At 44.2% G+C, this 22256-nt stretch overlaps 1 protein-coding gene across 2 annotated transcripts in view; it reads left to right on the top strand.

Annotated features, from left to right (window-relative positions):
- ANXA7 (annexin A7) overlaps positions 1-22256 on the top strand; it is a 173003-nt gene that overhangs the window by 73051 nt on the left and 77696 nt on the right. For both annotated transcript variants that reach the window (XR_013623204.1, XM_068113594.2), the window contains exons 7-10: positions 714-808; positions 3371-3484; positions 21315-21485; positions 21746-21916. Coding sequence is in view for 1 of the 2 variants with exons in the window: in XM_068113594.2 (XP_067969695.1) it covers positions 714-808; positions 3371-3484; positions 21315-21485; positions 21746-21916 (551 nt within the window). In the remaining variant the exon portion in view is untranslated. The remainder of the gene's footprint in view (positions 1-713; positions 809-3370; positions 3485-21314; positions 21486-21745; positions 21917-22256) is intronic.

Genomic DNA, 22256 nt, shown 5'->3' with positions numbered 1-22256 from the left:
GTAAAGGATAGCACACTGAGCAGTAAAATAATTTAAATTATTCATTAATCACCTGACGTTTTGAGCGCAAACTAGTTCTCTTCCTCAGGTGTTTTGAGTGTGGTGTCGTGGTGAAACCGTTAAGTTCTGTTGGGGATGGTTCACGGCAAGGATTGGTCCAAGTCCTTGCCAATCACAGGGCTTAAAAGAGCCTGATGTTGGGTTAGTCGTTAGGGTGCTGGCTTGGGATCCTAGGATCCTGGGTTTGAATCCCAGTTGATTGCTTATTTAATGCCAGGGGGGTTGACTCAGCCTGCCATCCTTCTGAGGTCGGCAAATTGAGTACCAGTTTACTGGTAATTCCTTGTGTGTTGCAAGAGGCGACTAATAGGATTGGTGGCAGGAAGGGCATCCGGCCATAAAACATTGCTTCAAAAAGGGGACCATGGACCATGGCTTAAAAAAGGGCTTCAAAAAGAGGACCATGGTGCCCGAAAAAGGCCAACCCCTGTTCTGCGGCGGAAAATGGCCTCTAAAGGTGGTTCCAGTGCCATTTGGGAACAGTTTAATTGGAATTGTCATTTTAAATATAAATGTAGTATGAATAATTGTTTCCTCTTCCCATCTTGCACACCTTTCTCTTTCATTCCTTGATGGAATCTTTTAAGTACATAATATTGTGTTGGGCAAGTTAAGTGGTTACATGATGTGCATCTTGAATCTATTCCTCACAGGAACAAATGAACAGTCCCTGATTGACATTATCATCAATCGCTCTAATGTGCAGCGCCAGAACCTCAAGCTCACCTTCAAGACTATGTATGGCAAGGTGAGTGGAAAAGGTTCCCCTCAGTTTCATCGTAATTGGTATACCAACTCATTAATTCCAATCACATTTTTGTGCAAGCCTGGAACTATATTCTGGGGAGCTTGTGCCATGGCGCATTGTCCTTCGGTCCATCTGTCCATTTTTATGCACCCCATTACACCCATTTGATCTTATCTGAAAGCTTCCTTGTGTTGTTTACTAGCAAATACAACCCGTCACTTTGCTGACGAGAATAATGAAAGGGGGGACAGGAGGAGAGAGGGAGTGGGCAAGGAAAGGGGAAAGGGGGGGGGCTGGAAAAGGGAATCTAGGAAGGGGGTGGGGAGTAACAAAGGGGATGGTGAGGGAGTGAGCTAAAAATAATGTTATGTTATGCTTTATGACCACAAACCTTTATGACCGTGTATGGACACGCACACACACACACACACACACACACACACACACAAATAAATACATACACAAGAATACACACACGCACATACACACACACACATTAAAGGGGAAATGCGTTCCCGACAAAAAAAAAAAAGTGGAATTTTTTCAAAGTTGCTTCACTCACAATAATCCTTTGCTTTCCTCACCCTAATCTGTTGCTTTACTCACTCTAATTCTCTTGTTATGTTAATCGTTCATTCTTTTAATTTAATTTATTTTGCATTCCTAACTCTGGAGATTCCCCACGGAGAACCCAGCAGCGGCCTTTGCGGCAATCCCTCTTGTTGATTATTTTCGTTGCACTCGATGAAACCAGTTCAATGAAGCTGGTTAATTTTGGTACATCCCTTAATCTTTCTTCACTCGATATAATTCTCCAAACAGTAGAAAAAGTTGTTTAATGCTTTGACAATTTCACGTTTTCTTGTGTAAATAGGAGGGATCAGAGCTTTGCTTGCTTAAAAGTAAATAGGTATATATATATATATTAGTAACAATATAATCCTAAGTTCTTTAAATTTTCAGATTTCACTCCAGATTTAGACACTTAATTTGTCCACATTCTCCGATCCTCAAATTCTAAATAATATTTTGATTATATACTTTAATTATTCCGTTAGAGTCGATCGTGTTTCCAAGGCAAGGCTTTTTGAGTAGGCCAAATCAAAAGACCCCTCTGAGGTGAAGTTGGGCTGACCAAGGATAAAGCCTTTCATGAAGGTAAGCCATTATTAGCCAGCCCCCTTTGGACTTAATCTGAAGCAGGGGCTTATGGATTGGGTCTCGTCCGTCTATCCATCCATCCGTGTGTGGGTACATCCGCAAACATATCGTGGACATGTATGGACCGATTTTGGTCATACTTGGCAGAAAGACAATACATGATGGTATACATTTCTGCGTCGTTTTGTTTCGCGATGTGATTAAAGATGGCCGACTGGTGGCCATTTTAGTTGTAAACGAAGTTTAGGGGAGCTTATGCGATGGTGCGTCGTCCGTCTGTCCGTCCGGCAGTCCGTAAACACTTGAAACTTCTTCTCCGAAACTGCTGATGGGATTGCGACCAAATTTGGCACATATGATATTTGTTGTGTAGTGACTAAAGTTTGTTCACGGCATAAAAAAAAATCAGGTCTAAGGGGGTTTACTGGGGTCAAAGTGGATCCAGGTTTGACCCCCCCAAATAGGAATTTGCTTTTTTCTCTGAAACTACACACACTATTTCGATGAAACCTGACCACAACCTTCACCACCCATGCTGTACCAAAGTTTGTTCACGGCATTAGAAAAATCTGCCCCTTTGGGGGTGTACCCAAAGCCTATGGGGGGGGGGGAGGGGGTTGCCCCCCAAAATAGGTCTTTGCTTTCTTCTCAGAAACTACACACGCAATTTCGATGAAACTTCACCACAACCTTAATCACCCATGACGTTCCAATGTTTGTTCAAGGCATTAGAAAAATTGGGGTCTTAGGAGGTATATGGGGCTGAGGGAGGAGGGGTTGCCCCCCAAAATATGTATTTTTTTGTTTGTTTGTTTGTTTAAAGTCTTATGATTATGTTGCTATGATTCTACATGCTGCCCTGTCTTCCAGCAACCATTGAAATTGGTTTAAAATATCCTTAGTCGGTGCAGTGTACTGTTTATTCCACCAGGTGAGCGCCAGGGGTATTGCCCATATTTTAAAATATTTTATAGGTATATAGGTTTTTCTTTAAAGCTGTAAATTAAAATTGTAAAGTTCAAATCTCGGAATCGGCTCGCAGGGGAGGGGGTATGCTTGCAACATGTTGCAAAAACAAAAAGTTTGTTTTTCTCACATGTCTTTTGTAGTCTTGGTACCTGCTTGGGGGTTTTCATTTTATAGCAAATTAAACAAAATATTTTGGGTCTGATTTTGTAGTTTATGACATTTTACATGACTGGAAGCTGATGTTTCCTGCAAACAAATTAATTGGAACTTTTTTCATACTTTTATAGATGGGATTGTTGCATTTCTGTGGATGTACTGCATAAATTAATGACTAATTCTGTAATGTTTCAACATTTTGTACAGATAAGGTTCTGCTTACTTGATACCTATAAACCAAGTTCCTCATTCAATTTTGTTGTTGTTGTTATACAGGACCTGATAAAGGAGATCCGTTCAGAACTGACTGGAAACTTTGAAGAGATAATGATCGCCCTTTTCATGCCGACTACATACTATGATGCCTGGAGCCTGAACAAGGCAATTAAGGTACGAAAGACCACAAAACCAGTCTTCTTGTCTGAAGGTTAAAGTTACATTTCTTCTAAATGCCTATTAAATCCTACAGTTTTATTATCCTATACTGCAAATGGTCTGTGCTAGCAAAGAACCTGGCCTTATAAATGAGTTAATTCCTCTGCAATTACAGATGGGTTAATCCCCTAGAATTTACGTATTTTAGGATTATTTTTGTATGACATGCAATACACCCTCTCCCCTCGCAATCCCCCCCCCCCCCCCCCCCACCACTGCGAACGGCAATACGCCATACACAATTACATAGAGAGAATTGGGATCCTCTTCAACCCTGAACCCCCAGGCGTATGACTTTTTACCCCCCTAAAGCTCTCCTGTGTACATCCACCAGTTTTCAACTCATTCTGTCTAGCAGTTCAGGAGTGCATAGAAGTTAAAGAAACACACAAACGGACACTTCTCGAATTGTTGTATGATGATATGGCAAAAATTTTGATTCCCTTTCTTAAAAAAACTTCTGTGTGTCCATTACCTCTCTTCTGAAACGAATTGCTTCTTCAAACATCCTTTCCTCTTTTTATTTTCCTCCCCACTTCCACATTTGCCCTTTTATCCCTTCTCCGCTTGTCTTCCTTTTCATATCTTATTCTCATCCTTTACTCTTTAATTGTCCCCCGTCGCACCGCGGAGAGAAAGGGGGACTATGGTTTTCCCCTCCGTCCGTCCGTGCGTGCATGCGTGCATACGTGCGTGCGTGCGTGCGTAAGCGAAGGACCGCATTCGAATTTGGTGTGTGGGTGCAACCCACGTCAAAATCCAAGATGGCCGCCGCCATGTATGTCTGACGCCATGTATGTCTGAACCTTGTGAGCGGAATATCTTGAAAAATAAGCAAAGTACCAACTTCTAATCTGGTGTGTGGGACATCTAGGCAAAAGGAAGAACCCTATTGAAAATTGGGTCGCCACGTCAAAATCCAAGATGGCCGCCGCCATGTATGTCTGAACCTTGTGAGCTGAATATCTTGAAAAATAAGCAAAGTACCAACTTCTAATCTGGTGTGTGGGACATCTAGGCATAAGGAAGAACCCTATTGAAAATTGGGTCACCACGTCAAAATCCAAGATGGCCGCCGCCATGTATGTCTGACGCCATGTATGTCTGAACCTTGTGAGCAAAATATCTTGAAAAATAAACGAACTACTAACGTCTGATCTGGTGTGTGGGTGTATCTACACATAAGGAAGAACGCTATTGAAAATTGGGTCAACAACAACAACAACATGCATTTTAAAGGCCATTTTCCCTGCTAGAGCGGGGGTTAGCTTAGCCTTGCGGTCCCCATGACAATCTTCTCCATTTTGCCCTATTTTCTGCATCTCTCCTTGTTAACCCCCTTGCCCGCATTTCTTCTTCCACCATCTTTAGCCAAGTCTTTCTCGGTCTTCCCCGTCTTCTACTTCCTTCTACATTCATTTCCATCACTCTTCTCAACCAGTCACTTTCATCCTTCCTCAACACATGACCAAACCATCTCAACCTGTTCCTCTTCACAGCATCAATCACAGGCTCTATTCCCATCATCTTTCGCAATTCATCATTTGTCTTCCTCTCTCTCAACGATACTCCGCACATCCGTCGAACCATTCGCATTTCCACCCTTTCCAACCTTCGTTGCTGCGCTACGTTCATTACCCATGTCTCGCTCCCATAAATCATAACACTTCTCACACATGCAGCATACACCTTTCCCTTCAGCTTCAACGACACTCCCCTCATCATCAGCACGCCACTCAATTCCCGAAACTTCTTCCATGCACATCTCACTCGAGCAACCTTGCCGAGTCTGATCCACCTTCTCCATTCAGCATGTCTCCGAGGTAGCAAAATGTTTTCACACCTTCCAGCTTCACGCCGTCTCCAAGATCCAACTCAACATTTCCTCCATCTGCAGCTCCCTCTGTGCACACCTTACATTTGAATGTAGCTGCCACACTGGTTAATGACCCTCTCAGACCACTACATTTTTTATGAACCCACTCAGCGCACATTGTACACTGAATGGAGTTCACTCCGACACCCTTCCTACACACAGCACAAGGCCACTTCCCAGTTCTTTCCACCTCACCACATGCTTTACCACTTGCCATCACCTTCGTCTTTCCGATATTCACCTTCAGACCTTTTGTCTCCATACATTCCTTCCACGTGTTCATCTTTTCCTTCAGTCCATCCATACTTTCCGCAATCAACACCAGATCATCTGCATACAACAACTCCCACGGTAAACCCTCCTTTACGTTCTGAGCCAGCACCTCCATCACAGCTACAAATAGTAGTGGACTTAGTACCGACCCCTGATGCACTCCCACCTTCACCTCAAACTCACCACTGTTCCCGTCCTTCGTCGCCACGTGAAAATTGGGTCGCCACGTCAAAATCCAAGATGGCCACTGCCATGTATGTCTGAACCTTGTGAGCGGAATATCTTGAAAAATATGCGAAGTACCAACTTCTAATCTGGTGTGTGGGTGTATCTAGGCATAAGGAAGAACGCTATTGAAAATTGGGTCGCCACGTCAAAATCCAAGATGGCCACCACCATATATATGTCTGAACCTTGTGAGCGAAATATCTTGAAAAATAAACGAACTACTAACTTCTAATCTGGTGTGTGGGTGTATCTAGGCATAAGGGACGACGCTATTGAAAATTGGGTCGCCACGTCAAAATCCAAGATGGCCGCCTTGCGTCTTCCACTTTGTCAACTCGCATCACTTCACCGACGGGGGACCTAGGCGTAACGCTTGTTTTATTTTTATAAATCAACTCTTCTCCCAGGCCTTCCCAGTTTATATATATAATAGTATATTTGGATTGCCAATGACTTGATATCTTTATTATTTTCCACAAACACTAAACCAACCTCCAGCAAATGGAAATTAACATGATCTCACTAACAAAACAGACCGAGTTACATTTTGTGACAGTTCTAAAGCCGTTCTTCTTCTTCTTTCATATGCAGCATCATTGGCTTGGTCGGGGGAAGGCGGAGGGAGGGAGGGGTTAAAGGGATGCTGCAATAGGTCGCCTACTCTTTGCGAAGGATCTAATTCCATTTAAGATCTCAAATCCTGAAGTAAATTGAAATGCCCTAAAAACCACAAAATAAATGGGAGTGAAGGTCCTTTCGTTTATTACCTTCGCAAAAGCGGAAGGTTATGTTTTGATCGCTGTGTATTTATTTGTATGTCTGTGTGTGTGTGTGTATGTTATTCGCATAACTCAAAAAGTATTCAACCGAATTGCATGAAATTTGGTGGGATGATTGGTTATTATACGGGACACATTTGATTAGATTTTGGGAGCAATCGGGTCAAAGGTCAAGGTCAAGGTCACGAATTCTGTTCCCTACACTCCCATGCCAAGTACAGAACAGTAGCTGCGGCGAAGGTATGCGCTCTACCGAGTGCCCGTTCTAGTTGCCTTTGTAAAGAACTCGGCACTACAGATAAGACAAGCACCTGCATGGGTAAACTGCAGTGATATACTCACACGTATTTATTAACTTTTATTTTATTTTGATTAGGCCACTGGCTTCAAAAAGCAGCAATTGCACGCTATTTCAGACTGAATGCAGAAACCCATTTTTCAAACCAACAAATACATACAAACAAACGTGAACATCTCCGATGGTGCACCTTTGGGAGCTGGCAGAAACACTGGGCGGTAGAATATTTGACTTTTGGTGGTCTCTTATGGATATCATGCTGAACCTGATTATATATTTTTGTATATAACCTATTTATATACTGATTATCTACTTTGATTATGATTAAATACTTCAAGCTTTGCAGGCAGGGATTCACATATTTGAGTGTGCTGTTTGTCAGATGGGGCACCAAGTCTTGTTTCATCTGCAAGCATTCACTGGGAGATGTAGGCCATTTTGTGTCAACCATCTTTACAGGGTGATTGCTTACATTCACCGGGGATCTGAATTTGCTGCACTTCCCTGATTATAAGTGGTTAGCCCAGTGAGGGATGTGGAGCTGATATGGCTTTCTTTCCCAATGATACTGCTCTGATTCTAGAATTTGTACTCCTTTGCTGTAATAAGGATCGCATTCCCAACAAGTATAAGAGAGAGGCAGCCATTTCACCAACGTGTGCAAGCGCAGAATACTGCTTAGAATGTAACAATATTGCTTTCACTGGTCTGGCGTGTGCTTGTAATGCATGCCTTACTTTTTGTGCCAGTTGGACTAATTGAGTGAAGTTGAAGGATGACTGTGGAAACAATGTTTTCATGGTGCAATACTGTATCCTGGTAGGTTGCTATTCTTTTAGCATAATGAGGGTGTTGTGAGTGCCACAAGTAGATGGCGACCAGCATGAGCCACCACGCCTCGTTAGGACAGGAATTTGTACTTTGGCCAGGGTGCCAGTGAAAATTGTGGATGGCAAAAATAATGATGGGATATTTCAACATTCAGCAGAAATCAATAAAGGTAGAATGGTCCCCAGCTAGCATCCCATCTGATGGATGGTGCAATTGTAGTTGCCACATCCTGCTTGCGGGACACCAAGGTGATAATTTATATGTTCTTGCTAGAATTGCACGGGATGTGTATGGGATCAGGAATAGTGGAGTGGATATTCATTGTTCGTTCTCATTTATTACCTTTTGCTGTAATGGTGTGAGAAATGGAGAAGGTGAAAGGATTTTGGAGTTTGCTGATGGAGCTGATTTGTTGATTTGTAATACTCAGTTCCAGAAAGAGGACAATAAGCTTGTTACATACACGTCAGGTGGGTCGACGACAACCGTTGACTACCTGATGGTGCGTCGGCGAGATAGGGGGCACCTCCGGGACACAAAGGTGATCCCGGGGGAGGAGGCTGTTTCACAGCACCACTTGGTTGTCTGCGACATAAGGGTGAAAGGTGCGAGGAGAGCTCGGCGGGTGAAGTACCAACCGAGAATGAAGGTGTGGAGGTTGAAAAAGGTGACAGTAAGGGAGGCATTAAAAGAGAGGCTGAGTAGGGTAGAGGATGATGTGGTTGAGCTTGAAAGTGGTTGGATGTCAGTGAAAGCTAGTCTGTTGGGAGCCGTTGGTGAGGTATGTGGATGGACAAAAGGACCACCGAGGCACTCGGAAACATGGTGGTGGGATGTTGAGGTTGGAGGGAGGATTGACGAGAAGAGGAAGAAGTTCAAAGAGTGGCAGAAGGCGAAGGGTACGGGAGCAGAAACAGCAGAGCATGAAAGTTATAAGGCAGCCAGGAAGGCTGCAAAGAAAGAGGTAGCAAAGGCGCAGGAGGCATGTAGGAAAATGTTCGGAGAACGCTTGGATTCGGAAGAGGGTCAGAAAGCAGTATTCAGGATTGCAAAGCAGATAGCGAAAGAGAGGTGTGATGTGATGGGGGTGAGTTGCTTGAAGGATGAAGTGGGACAAATCGTTGTCGACCCAGATGGAATTAAAGGAAGATGGAAAAGATATATGGAAATGCTGTTGAATACAGAGAATGAATGGGATGGCAACATAGAGAGTAACCCAGTTTTAGGACCGGCAGAGAAGATAACTGAGAAGGAAGTTGAGGAAGGGATAAAAGCAATGAAGAGTGGAAAAGCGGGAGGGCCGACGGGAGTTGTGGGAGATATGTTGAAGGCAGCAGGAAGTTGGGGTGTGAAGAGAATGACAGAGATCTGTAATCTGGTGGTGAAAGAAGGCCGCATTCCAGTGGATTGGGAACTGAGTACCCTCGTCCCTCTATACAAGGGGAAAGGTGACCCTCTGGAGTGTGGCTCGTACCGAGCGATAAAGTTATTGGAGCATGGAATGAAGGTATTGGAAAGGGTGTTGGAGAGGAGGATAAGGAAGAAAGTGAAGATCGACGAAATGCAGTTTGGATTTATGCCAGGAAGAGGAACGACAGATGCGCTTTTCATTGTGAGGCAGTTGCAGGAGAAGTACATGGATAAGAGGAAGAAGTTGTTTTTGGGGTTTGTTGATCTGGAGAAAGCATTCAATAGGGTTCCACGCAAAGTATTGACATGGGCATTGAGGAAGTTAGGAGTGGAGGAATGGTTGATCAGAGTAGTGATGGCAATGTACCAAAGAGCACGCACAGCTGTAAGGACGAAGGACAGGAACAGTGGTGAGTTTGAGGTGAAGGTGGGAGTGCATCAGGGGTCGGTACTAAGTCCACTACTATTTGTAGCTGTGATGGAGGTGCTGGCTCAGACCGTAAAGGAGGGTTTACCGTGGGAGTTGTTGTATGCAGATGATCTGGTGTTGATTGCGGAAAGTATGGATGGACTGAAGGAAAAGATGAACAAGTGGAAGGAATGTATGGAGACAAAAGGTCTGAAGGTGAATATCGGAAAGACAAAGGTGATGGCAAGTGGTAAAGCATGTGGTGAGGCGGAAAGAACTGGGAAGTGGCCGTGTGCTGTGTGCAGGAAGGGTGTCGGAGTGAACTCCATTCAATGTACAATGTGTGCTGAGTGGGTTCATCAAAAATGTAGTGGTCTGAGAGGGTCATTAACCAGTGTGGCAGCTACATTCAAATGTAAGGTGTGCACAGAGGGAGCTGCAGATGGAGGAAATGTTGAGTTGGATCTTGGAGACGGCGTGAAGCTGGAAGGTGTGAAAACATTTTGCTACCTCGGAGACATGCTGAATGGAGAAGGTGGATCAGACTCGGCAACGGTTGCTCGAGTGAGATGTGCATGGAAGAAGTTTCGGGAACTGAGTGGCGTGCTGATGAGGAGGAGAGTGTCGCCGAAGCTGAAGGGAAAGGTGTATTGCATGTGTGAGAAGTGTTATGATTTATGGGAGCGAGACATGGGTAATGAACGTAGAGCAGCAACGAAGGCTGGAAAGGGTGGAAATGCGAATGGTTCGATGGATGTGCGGAGTATCGTTGAGAGAGAGGAAGACAAATGATGAATTGCGAAAGATGATGGGAATATTGCCTGTGATTGATGCTGTGAAGAGGAACAGGTTGAGATGGTTTGGTCATGTATTGAGGAAGGATGAAAGTGACTGGTTGAGAAGAGTGATGGAAGTTAATGTAGAAGGAAGTAGAGGACGGGGAAGACCGAGAAAGACTTGGCTAAAGATGGTGGAAGAAGAAATGCGGGCAAGGGGGTTAACAAGGAGAGATGCAGAAAATAGGGCAAAATGGAGAAGATTGTCATGGGGACCGCAAGGCTAACCCCCGCTCGAGCAGGGAACATGGCCTTAAAATGCATGTTGTTGTTGTTGTTCTCATTTATTACCTTTGCCACAAAGGTGGACGGAGGTTATGTTTTCACGTCTGTTTGTTTGTCTGTGTATGAGCAGGATATCTCAAAGTTATGGACGGACTCGGAAGGAATTTGGTGGGCAGGTTGGGTGTGTGACAAGGGCAAAGTGATTCGATTTTGGTGACGAACTAGATCCAGATCTGGATACTTTGTTTTTTAAGTGATTCTTCACCATTGAGAGGAGAGGCAAAAATCGATATATATACAACAACAACAACATGCATTTTAAGGCCATGTTCCCTGCTAGAGCGGGGGTTAGCCTTGCGGTCCCCATGACAATCTTCTCCATTTTGCCCTATTTTCTGCATCTCTCCTTGTTAACCCCCTTGCCCGCATTTCTTCTTCCACCATCTTTAGCCAAGTCTTTCTCGGTCTTCCCCGTCCTCTACTTCCTTCTACATTAACTTCCATCACTCTTCTCAACCAGTCACTTTCATCCTTCCTCAATACATGACCAAACCATCTCAACCTGTTCCTCTTCACAGCATCAATCACAGGCAATATTCCCATCATCTTTTGCAATTCATCATTTGTCTTCCTCTCTCTCAACGATACTCCGCACATCCATCGAACCATTCGCATTTCCACCCTTTCCAGCCTTCGTTGCTGCTCTACGTTCATTACCCATGTCTCGCTCCCATAAATCATAACACTTCTCACACATGCAGCATACACCTTTCCCTTCAGCTTCAGTGACACTCTCCTCCTCATCAGCACGCCACTCAGTTCCCGAAACTTCTTCCATGCACATCTCACTCGAGCAACCGTTGCCGAGTCTGATCCACCTTCTCCATTCAGCATGTCTCCGAGGTAGCAAAATGTTTTCACACCTTCCAGCTTCACGCCGTCTCCAAGATCCAACTCAACATTTCCTCCATCTGCAGCTCCCTCTGTGCACACCTTACATTTGAATGTAGCTGCCACACTGGTTAATGACCTTCTCAGACCACTACATTTTTGATGAACCCACTCAGCACACATTGTACATTGAATGGAGTTCACTCCGACACCCTTCCTGCACACAGCACACGGCCACTTCCCAGTTCTTTCCACCTCACCACATGCTTTACCACTTGCCATCACCTTTGTCTTTCCGATATTCACCTTCAGACCTTTTGTCTCCATACATTCCTTCCACTTGTTCATCTTTTCCTTCAGTCCATCCATACTTTCCGCAATCAACACCAGATCATCTGCATACAACAACTCCCACGGTAAACCCTCCTTTACGGTCTGAGCCAGCACCTCCATCACAGCTACAAATAGTAGTGGACTTAGTACCGACCCCTGATGCACTCCCACCTTCACCTCAAACTCACCACTGTTCCCGTCCTTCGTCCTTACAGCTGTGGGTGCTCTTTTGTACATTGCCATCACTACTCTGATCAACCATTCCTCCACTCCTAACTTCCTCAATGCCCATGTCAATACTTTGCGTGGAACCCTATCGAATGCTTTCTCCAGATCAACAAACCCAAAAAACAACTTCTTCCTCTTATCCATGTACTTCTCCTGCAACTGCCTCACAATGAAAAGCGCATCTGTCGTTCCTCTTCCTGGCATAAATCCAAACTGCATTTCGTCGATCTTCACTTTCTTCCTTATCCTCCTCTCCAACACCCTTTCCAATACCTTCATTCCATGCTCCAATAACTTTATCGCTCGGTACGAGCCACACTCCAGAGGGTCACCTTTCCCCTTGTATAGAGGGACGAGGGTACTCAGTTCCCAATCCACTGGAATGCGGCCTTCTTTCACCACCAGATTACAGATCTCTGTCATTCTCTTCACACCCCAACTTCCTGCTGCCTTCAACATATCTCCCACAACTCCCGTCGGCCCTCCCGCTTTTCCACTCTTCATTGCTTTTATCGCTTCCTCAACTTCCTTCTCAGTTATCTTCTCTGCCGGTCCTAAAACTGGGTTACTCTCTATGTTGCCATCCCATTCATTCTCTGTATTCAACAGCATTTCCATATATCTTTTCCATCTTCCTTTAATTCCATCTGGGTCGACAACGATTTGTCCCACTTCATCCTTCAAGCAACTCACCCCCATCACATCACACCTCTCTTTCGCTATCTGCTTTGCAATCCTGAATACTGCTTTCTGACACTCTTCCGAATCCAAGCGTTCTCCGAACATTTTCCTACATGCCTCCTGCACCTTTGCTACCTCTTTCTTTGCAGCCTTCCTGGCTGCCTTATAACTTTCATGCTCTGCTGTTTCTGCTCCCGTACCCTTTGCCTTCTGCCACTCTTTGAACTTCTTCCTCTTCTCGTCAATCCTCTTTCCAACCTCAACATCCCACCACCATGTTTCCGAGTGCCTTTGTGGTCCTTTTGTCCATCCACATACCTCACCAACGGCTCCCAACGGACTAGCTTTCATTGACATCCAACCACTTTCAAGCTCAACCACATCATCCTCTACCCTACTCAGCCTCTCTTTTAATGCCTCCCTTACTGTCACCTCTTTCAACCTCCACACCTTCATTCTCGGTTGGTACTTCACCCGCCGAGCTCTCCTCGCACCTTTCACCCTTATGTCGCAGACAACCAAGTGGTGCTGTGAAACAGCCTCCTCCCCCGGGATCACCTTTGTGTCCCGGAGGTGCCCCCTATCTCGCCGACGCACCATCAGGTAGTCAACGGTTGTCGTCAACCCACCTGACATGAATGTAACAAGCTTATTGTCCTCTTTCTGGAACTGAGTATTACAAATCAACAAATCAGCTCCATCAGCAAACTCCAAAATCCTTTCACCTTCTCCATTTCTCACACCATATCCGTAACCCCCATGAACTCCCTCAAAACCATCCATACTCCTTCCCACATGTCCATTCAGGTCTCCTCCCACCACAACAACTTCCTCATCTTTCACGTTTTCCATCAGCTTCTCTATCGCACACCAGAACTTGTCCTTCTCTTCATCGCTTCGACCAACCTGCGGAGCATATCCCGAGATGACGTTCACCAAGAGCTTTCCAATCATCATTTTCACCATCATCAACCTATCACTCACTCTAGTCACACTCACCACACTGTCTACAAACTCCTCAGAAAACAGGACACCAACACCATTCACGCCCTACGGGCACCCTTGCCACACAAACTTGTATTTCTGTCCCTGCCTACCCTTCACCATTCTCACACCACTTCCCTTCCATCTCGTCTCTTGCACACAACATATGTCCACTCTTCTTCTGACCAATACTTCCACCACTTCTCCTGATCTCCCTGTCATTGTCCCCACATTCCATGTCCCAAACCTCAGAAACCGATCTCCACTTCGGGCTGCACCCTGCCCATATGTACTTGTGATTGTCATGGTTCTCTTTTTGAGGCAATGTTTTTATGGCCGGATGCCCTTCCTGACGCCAACCCTCTTAGTCGTCTCTTACGACACGCAGGGATACGGTGTACCTATTCTGACCAGGGTACACACTGGGAAACGTTTAAAACATGTAAATTCTGGGGGGGGGGGGGGGGGGGGTGTCAGCATCACGGCTGCGGTTTAAACATATTCCAACAATATCCAAACAGAACGATGAAAAAACAATCCGGGAAAAGTCTCCAAGCAAGAACGTGGATTTGAGAAAGAAGGAGCAGAGGCGGAAGAAAACGAGATACAGGGGGCGGGGCACAAGCCGAGACGAGGAGGAGAGCGAACAAGCACGTGTCCGGGAGGAGAGAAAGAATCAATATATAATTATTTGTCTAGGGAGGTGAGGTGAGGGGGAGAAAACAAAATAAAAGAAACAAGCAATACAGCGAAGGAAATAACCCAAACCGACAAAACACCGACGGGGGGAGGGAAGCCCCAAGTCACCAGGCCGCGCACGAGGTACGACTCAGAAAACGATTAACTACACACAAGTTTGCACGAACCACAAACCAACACCAACTAGAAACACACAATAACACGTACACAGCAAAATAACCAGTGGAAATTTGACAAAGCCAATAATGGGAAAACACTCAAACTTCGATGCCGTGGAGAGCTCGAAGCACGCCTCACTCGCCCGAGGAACCGGAAGTCAAGTCTCTCGATATATATATAGATCGATATAAAAATCGATATATATATAGCACGATATCTCAAAAAGTTGTAGAGAGATTCAGACGAAACTTGGTGGACAAGTTGGGTGTGTGACAAAGACTAATTGATTCCATTTTGTTGAAGAACTGGTTCCGGATACGATATATTTTTAATTATGTCAATTAATTATTATTAATCACATTCAGTCGTAACCAAAAATATTGGCACCCTTGCACTCTTTTCAAATAATGCACCATTTCTTCCAGAAATTTGTTGAAATTGAAAAATCTTTTGGTATCCACAGATGTATTTCTTTGGTTTGCAGTGGAACAAAACAAAAAAGCAAAAAAATTACTAAATCTTAGCTTATTCCACACACAAATCCCAAAATGGCCCAGACCATATTATTGGCATCTTTTAGAAGATGTTAGAAATAATGAGATTTCAAGCAGGTAATTCTCCTTTACTTTGTACTTTAACTCACCTGCGGTGAGTTGCAGGTACCTGCAATATAAAAATCACTCATTCAACCAGTTTGAATTGAGAAAAGGAGTCATTCTGCTGTTTTGTGTCACTGTGTGTACCGCAATGAGCATGGAGAAAAGAAAGAAAACCAGAGAATTCTCTGAGGAGGTCAGACACAAGATTGTAGCCAAGCATGGACAATCTCAAGGCTGCAACTCCATCTCCAAAGACCTTGATGTTCCTGTGTCCACCATACGCAATGTTATCAGGAAGTTTTAGGCCCATGGCACTGTAGCCAACCTCCCTGGACGTGGCCACAAGAGAAAGCTTGATCGAAGATTGCAGCAAAGGATTGATTGAATGGTGGGGAAAGCACCTTGATCAACTGCCAAACAGATTCAAGCTGACCTTCAGACACAATGTACGACCCTTCAACTCGCACCATCCGTCGCCAACTCAATGAAAGGGGGTTATATGGTAGGAGACCCAGGAGGACTCCACTGCTGAGAGAGGGACGTAAGAAAGCCCGACTGGAGTTTTCCAAAACACACCTGAACAAGCCAAAATCCTTCTGGGATAATGTCCTGTGGACAGATGATTTCAAATTAGAGCTTTTGGTAAAGCAGATCATCTTTATGTTTACAGAAAACAAAATGAAGCCTTCAAAGAAAAGAACACCTTCCCTACAGTCAAACATGGAGGAGGTTCAGTGATGTTTTGGGGCTGCTGTACTGCCTCTGGCACTGAATGTGTGCATGGCATCATGAAATCAGGAGATTACCAAGGCATTTCAGAGCGCAATGTTCAACGCAGTGTCAGAAAGCTGGGTCTTCGTCGAAGGTCATGGGTCTTTCAGCACGACAATGACCCCAAACACACTTCAAAAATCACCCAGGAATGGTTCAAGACAAAATGCTGGACTGTGCTGAAGTGGCCAGCAATGACTCCAGATCTAGATCCCATTGAACACCTTTTTTTTTTTCTTTTTTTTTGTATACAAGATCGAGGCTCGTGAAAGAGCGAACATTAATCACACAGAAAGACAAACAGACACATAAAACAAATAACATCAGGAGCGGTAGACAAGATGGGGAGAGAGGGGGAAGGACACAAACACAACATTTGAGAGCAGGGACCGAGAGACATGGAGACATCGAGAGATCTGTGGGAGGGAGAGGGCTTTGGGGGGGAGGCATGTGAAGGGGGGGAGGCATGTGAAGGGGGGGGGGGGTGGGAGAGGTATAAACATATGGACACTGCCAGGATTTCCAGGAAAGAAGTTGGAATTTCAAACAAGGTGGATCTGGGGTGAATTAGTGGGGGTAGAAAAGATCAAGGTTATGGATGGGGGAAGATAAGAGATGGTGGTGAACAGCTGTTTTAAAGACCTGGAGGGAGGAGAGGGATTGAAGGGAGTGTGGGAGTTTGTTCCACAGGCGGGAGAAAAGAGGAATGAAAGAGTGAAGGTGAGCAGAGAGCCGAGATTTCGGCAGTTTAACCATCAGAGGGTTGCTGGCAGATCTTGTGCGACCTGTAGGAATATTTGGGGGACAGAGCACAGAGAGAGCTGGGGGAGCAAGGCCGGAGAGGAGTCTGTAGAAGACAGAAAGGCCACCTACCTGCCTGCGGTGAGTGAGTGAAAGGCCCTCAGAGATAGCTTCATCGCGGGAGATTCCAATGATTTTGAAAGCTTTGGATTCAACAGCGTGAAGCCGAGCCAGGTGTGAGGCAGGAGCACCAGCCCATAGGGGAGAACAGTATTCCATTGAGCTGCGGATGAAAGCCTTGTATGTGGTGAGGAGCTCAGGTGTGCCGAGGAAGGACTTCGCACGACGCACGACTTTCGCACGACACTTTCAGACCTGTGGGGAGATCTGAAAGCAGCAGTTGGGAGAAGACACCCTTCAAATCTGGGAGAACAGGGGCAGTTTGCACAAGCAAGAAGAGTGGGCCAAACTGAAAGAGAGGTGTTGGAAGCTCATTCATAGCTATAGGAAGCGCATGACTGCAGTTATTTTGTCCAAAGGCCGTGCTACCAAATATCAAGTCTCGGGTGTCAATAATTTTGTCAATGCTGTTTCTTTTTATTTTCTGATTTAAAAGGATATATTAAGTTCTGAATCAAAAACAAAGGTTCTGTAATATTAACAGTGAAATATAGAATTGTGGAGACCAAATACTTTTGTCAATTTAAACTTATTTTTTAGAGATAATTGAGTTTTTTGAAAAAAGTGCAAGGGTGCCAATATTTTTGGCCATGACTGTATATGTCAATTAATTATTTATAATGATGTTCATATATATAATTGTTACTATGCCCCCAGTGGTGTTTATAATAGCAGACATGGATTTGTCCCCCCATTGGAGGAAGACCTTTGCCCAGGAAAATTACATGCTCAGTCAGGGTCGCCCAGATAGCTCTGATGGCAGAGCACTGGTCCGGTTCACCAGAGGACGATCGGTTTAGAATTGTGACCTGTAGGCGAGTGACAAACAGACCGAATAACAAACACAACCAACCAATATACTTGAAAAATCTTTGATTTTGCCAGCAATCAACGTAGAAACAATTGTCCCCCCTCCCCCATTGGAGGCAGAACGTCTCGTGAGCAGGCCGTTGGTGCAGTGCACTGGTATGGTTCGATTCCCGGTCCTGGTGTGTAATTTTCCCACATATATCAATTAATTATAATTTTCTGAGTGATTCTTCACCATTGAATTATGGGACCAAAAACGATATATAGCACGATATTTCAAATAGTTGGAGACGGATTATGACAAAACTTGCTGGATGAGTTGCGTATGTGACAAGAAGAAGGCGATTAGATGTTGGTTCAGGTCCCGATACAGATTCAGCTTTTCGGTTGGATACAAAATATGAATTGTTCAGTCTGGTGGGGGTATGTACTCTAGCGAATGCTTTTCGAGTTTCTTGCTGCATTAGGTATTTCAAGTGATGTATAGATAATTATAAATCGGGATTTATATGCTAGACTTAGTTTTGAAGGGATTGTGCTGCTCACTCATGGACGAGGTACGAGGTTGCTTATGTGATCTACAAACCAGTACTGCATATGAACATATTGCACTCAACCAAGTACACAAAGCCATATTGTAAAATGACTCATTTGGTTATTAAGTGCAAGTCATTTTATGATTATGTGTCCACAATGCTTTAGGCTGTAATAGCATAATTAAGCCATATGGAGAAAAAGAAAACACATACTAGATTTGTCTCTGATGAAACAAATAAAAGATTTGCATTAAAAAAGCTTTGCAGGCAGGGATTCACATATCTTTTATGTCTTAAATGTCTTATGTCTTAAAAAAGGTTTGCAGGCAGGGATTCACATATCTTTTATGTCTTAAATGTCTTATGTCTTAAAAAAGCTTTGCAGGCAGGGATTCACATATCTTTTATGTCTTAAATGTCTTATGTCTTAAAAAAGCTTTGCAGGCAGGGATTCACATATTTGAGTGTGTTTTATTTTTCCAAAATATAAAAGTGATGGAGGTTATGTTTGTATGTGGATGGAGGTTATGTTTTCACCCCTGTATGTCTGTCTGTTCGTTTGTGAACAAAATATCTCAAAAAGTTGTGCACGGATTTGGACGAAACTTGGTGGACCGGTTGGGTATCTGACAAGGACTATTCGATTTGATTTTGGTGAAGATCTGAATATGCATTCGGATATGAGAATTATTTAATTTCTTAAGTGATCTTTCACCATTGGGAGATAGGGCCAAAAACGATACATAGCAGGATATCTCGAAAAGTTATGGATGAATTTGGACGAAACTTGTTGGACAGGTTGTTTGTGTGACAAGGATAAATCGAATCGATTTTGGTGAAGATCCGAATCCGGATCCAGCTAGTAGAATTTTTAAAGTGATTCTTCACCATTGAATGATATGGCCAACCAGACGGAGGTATGCTCTCTACTAAGTGCCGTTCTAGTATTTTTATTAAATCATTTGTGTTGCATTTTATTGTCGTGTCTATTTGTTGTGGTTTCGGAATAAACCCGGGTGCTCCGTTCAGTTAAACATCTTGTATCTCTTCCTTACCGTGCACGCGAAAAAATAACTGCCATTATTGGGAGGTCTCGCCTGGTGTTGGCTTAGCGGTTAGGGTGCCGGCTTGGGATCCTAGGATCCTGGGTTCGAATCCCGGTCGATCGCTGAATTAACGCCAGGGGGGTTGACTCAGCCTGTCATCCTTCCGAGGTCGGCAAATTGAGTACCAGCTTGCTGGGATGAATGATCACGGTGTGTACCCCGATTTAGAATAGGTACACCGTATCCCTGCGCATCGTTTAGAGCGTGACCAAGGGTTGGCACCAGGAAGGGCATCCGGCCATAAAAACATTGCCTCAAACAGGGAACCATGATTGTCATGGGGCCCGCAAGGCTAACTCCCGCTCAAGCGGGGAAAATGGCCTTAAAACGATCATTCATTCATTCATTTCGCCTCGGAGTTAAAGCTGGTTCGGCTATCCGTCCCCAGGTGATCTTAATCGCCGAGGGACGCGGCAAATTATATCTTAGTATTAATTAATATATGCTTTTTTACAATGTCATCATTATTTTGTTATTTATTCATATGCCGTGGAAGGACCTTTAAGCTGCTCTCTGCACATTAACATGGTGTATGCTTAAAGCATGGGAATGCTTCCAGATTTTTTTGTAGTTACCCGAATCGACTCAGGAGTTTATGACGATTATTTAGGTTTATCACACTCCACATCAGAAAGCCCCAGTGGAACTCCACAAAAAATACACACATACGTACACACATACAAACACACATGGACATACTGGCGAGACAAACACTTAACACAGCCACTGAGCTTGGTGCACGTGCTGTCACTGCCGTCACTTCCTGGGATACTCTGGGTACCAGCGACGTCATAGCAATGGCGCCGCTTTTCTCACTGCACTCACTGGGGCATTTATACAGGAGGAATTTCCTCCTCCCCTATGTATGCCAACCGATGAGGATTTTTCGTGCTCTATCCTTTTGAATGCTGTGAACGTCAAGTAAGGAAGCTGCATGTACCATTTTTAAAGAACCGGTCCAAACCGGATGGGTGTTTTTTTTTAGGAAACACCATCTCCTTACTGGATGGCCGTTGGCTTCCTTCGGGAACTCATCCGCCCTTTGTTAGGTGTTGTTTTTAGTCCTGGCAGTTTGTCACAGTCACCCTCCCCATTAGCAAAGCCAGTGTGGGTGTCGGTTTAGTCGCCGACAACCCGATCATGCTACAGGTAGCACTGGGTTGTATGTTACCCGTGGAAGTCCCAAAAGACTGACCTGACGAATACAGTTTTGACTTCCTCACTGCTTCTTCAAATTTTCTTGCTGAGGTCATTATTCCAGGCGTCGTTGTACTCTTTTCTTAAGGCCTTCTTCACCTGTTTGTATTCAAGGCGGTTGCTTTCCTTTGCATCATGTTGATAGGTTTAATAAAAGTGTTTGGTATTTTCTCTTGCTTTTGCTACTCGAATTTTTTTTAGAAAGATAACTCTTGTTAGCTTTCTTTCTTTTTAGGATTTTTAGGATTTTTTTAGGATTTGGTGCTTGTTGGTTTATTCCGAGTCATTGAGGAGACACTGAAACCGGTTATGGAGCTTGACAGCATATTCCTTCTGCAATTCTGCGTTTGCTCTGAGAGCCACCCAATCAAACTGGCTTTTCTCGGCAGAGTTTTACTATTCCTCAGGATGAGTTTGACAGTTGAAGTAACTATACAATGGTCGGATCCAGTTTATGTCTGTAAACTTTGCATAATTGTTTGTTAGGGACAGTTTGTGCCCATTATTTTAAACCTGTCTAGCTGTTTCACAATTTGGTATCTGTAACATAATTAAGAGCCACACATTTTCTGCTTCCCTGGCAAGGAATAACACATTAAAAGCTTGAAAATATATGCCACAACAATCCCTATACACAACAACCTTGTCATGCTCATTCAGATCTGCTTCGGTGAATGTGAGTTTCTATATCTGTACCTGTTTCAGGGTGCTGGCACTAATGAGAAGGTGCTCATCGAGATCCTGTGCTCACGCACTAATGAGGAGATCCATGAGATCGTTCGCTGCTATAAGGAGCATTTTCAACGAAACCTTGAGAAGGACATCTGCAGTGACACGAGTGGTCATTTCAAACGTCTTCTCACCTCTATGTGTCAGGTTCGGTGGTCAGAAATGTGCCGTTAACTTGATCTAAAAATATGTTATTCCTGATCATGCAGAAGTGCTTGTTTTTTGGGTGGCATGGGGGATGAACTATTTGCTGTCTACTCCATTAGTTTTGACGATTTTATGTTTTATTCGAGGATTTTCACCATCTCATTGATTTATTTGTCACTTGCGCAATTTGTCCAGGTGTTTTACTTGTTTTTCTTGGACTCACAAACTAGTTATAGTACACCTGTAGCTTTGATTTTCAGGGTAACAGAGATGAGAATCAGAACGTGGACATGAGCAAGGCGATGACAGATGCCCAGAAGCTATATTCAGCTGGTGAAGGAAAACTGGGGACTGACGAGTCTTCGTTCAACCTCATCCTTGCTGTGCGCAGCTTCCCACAGCTTCGTGCTACGTTGGATGAATACGTGAAGGTAAATCGTCTCGTTGCAGTTGTAGGCCAGACCTTATTTTTTTTACACCTTGTAATTCTCAAATCGGCCTTAGTGGGAGGGATTTGGACGTTTTTGAATCGGCCCCAAGATCTACTTCAACCACCTAAAATGACTTGCTGTAAGAATGCATTAATGCTGCAATAAAAACTCCATTTGCCTCGTTTGGTTGACCATGCACCTTGGCGAGAAATTTGCCAATGAAAGGCTGTGCCATGGAGTCAGAGGTTAAATGCTTCTGTTGTGCATTTAAATCCGGCTAAATGCCTATTCGAGCCAGGGCACAACCTAAGCAGGTTGCAAGTTTGTCATTTTAGCAAGG

The sequence above is a fragment of the Myxine glutinosa genome, chromosome 4 (assembly GCF_964187855.1).
Source record: "Myxine glutinosa chromosome 4, kmMyxGlut1.1, whole genome shotgun sequence".
Classification (NCBI taxonomy): Eukaryota; Metazoa; Chordata; class Myxini; order Myxiniformes; family Myxinidae; genus Myxine; species Myxine glutinosa.
The sequence above is the reverse complement of the archived record's forward strand: the minus strand, read 5'-3'. Positions and strand labels throughout refer to the sequence as shown.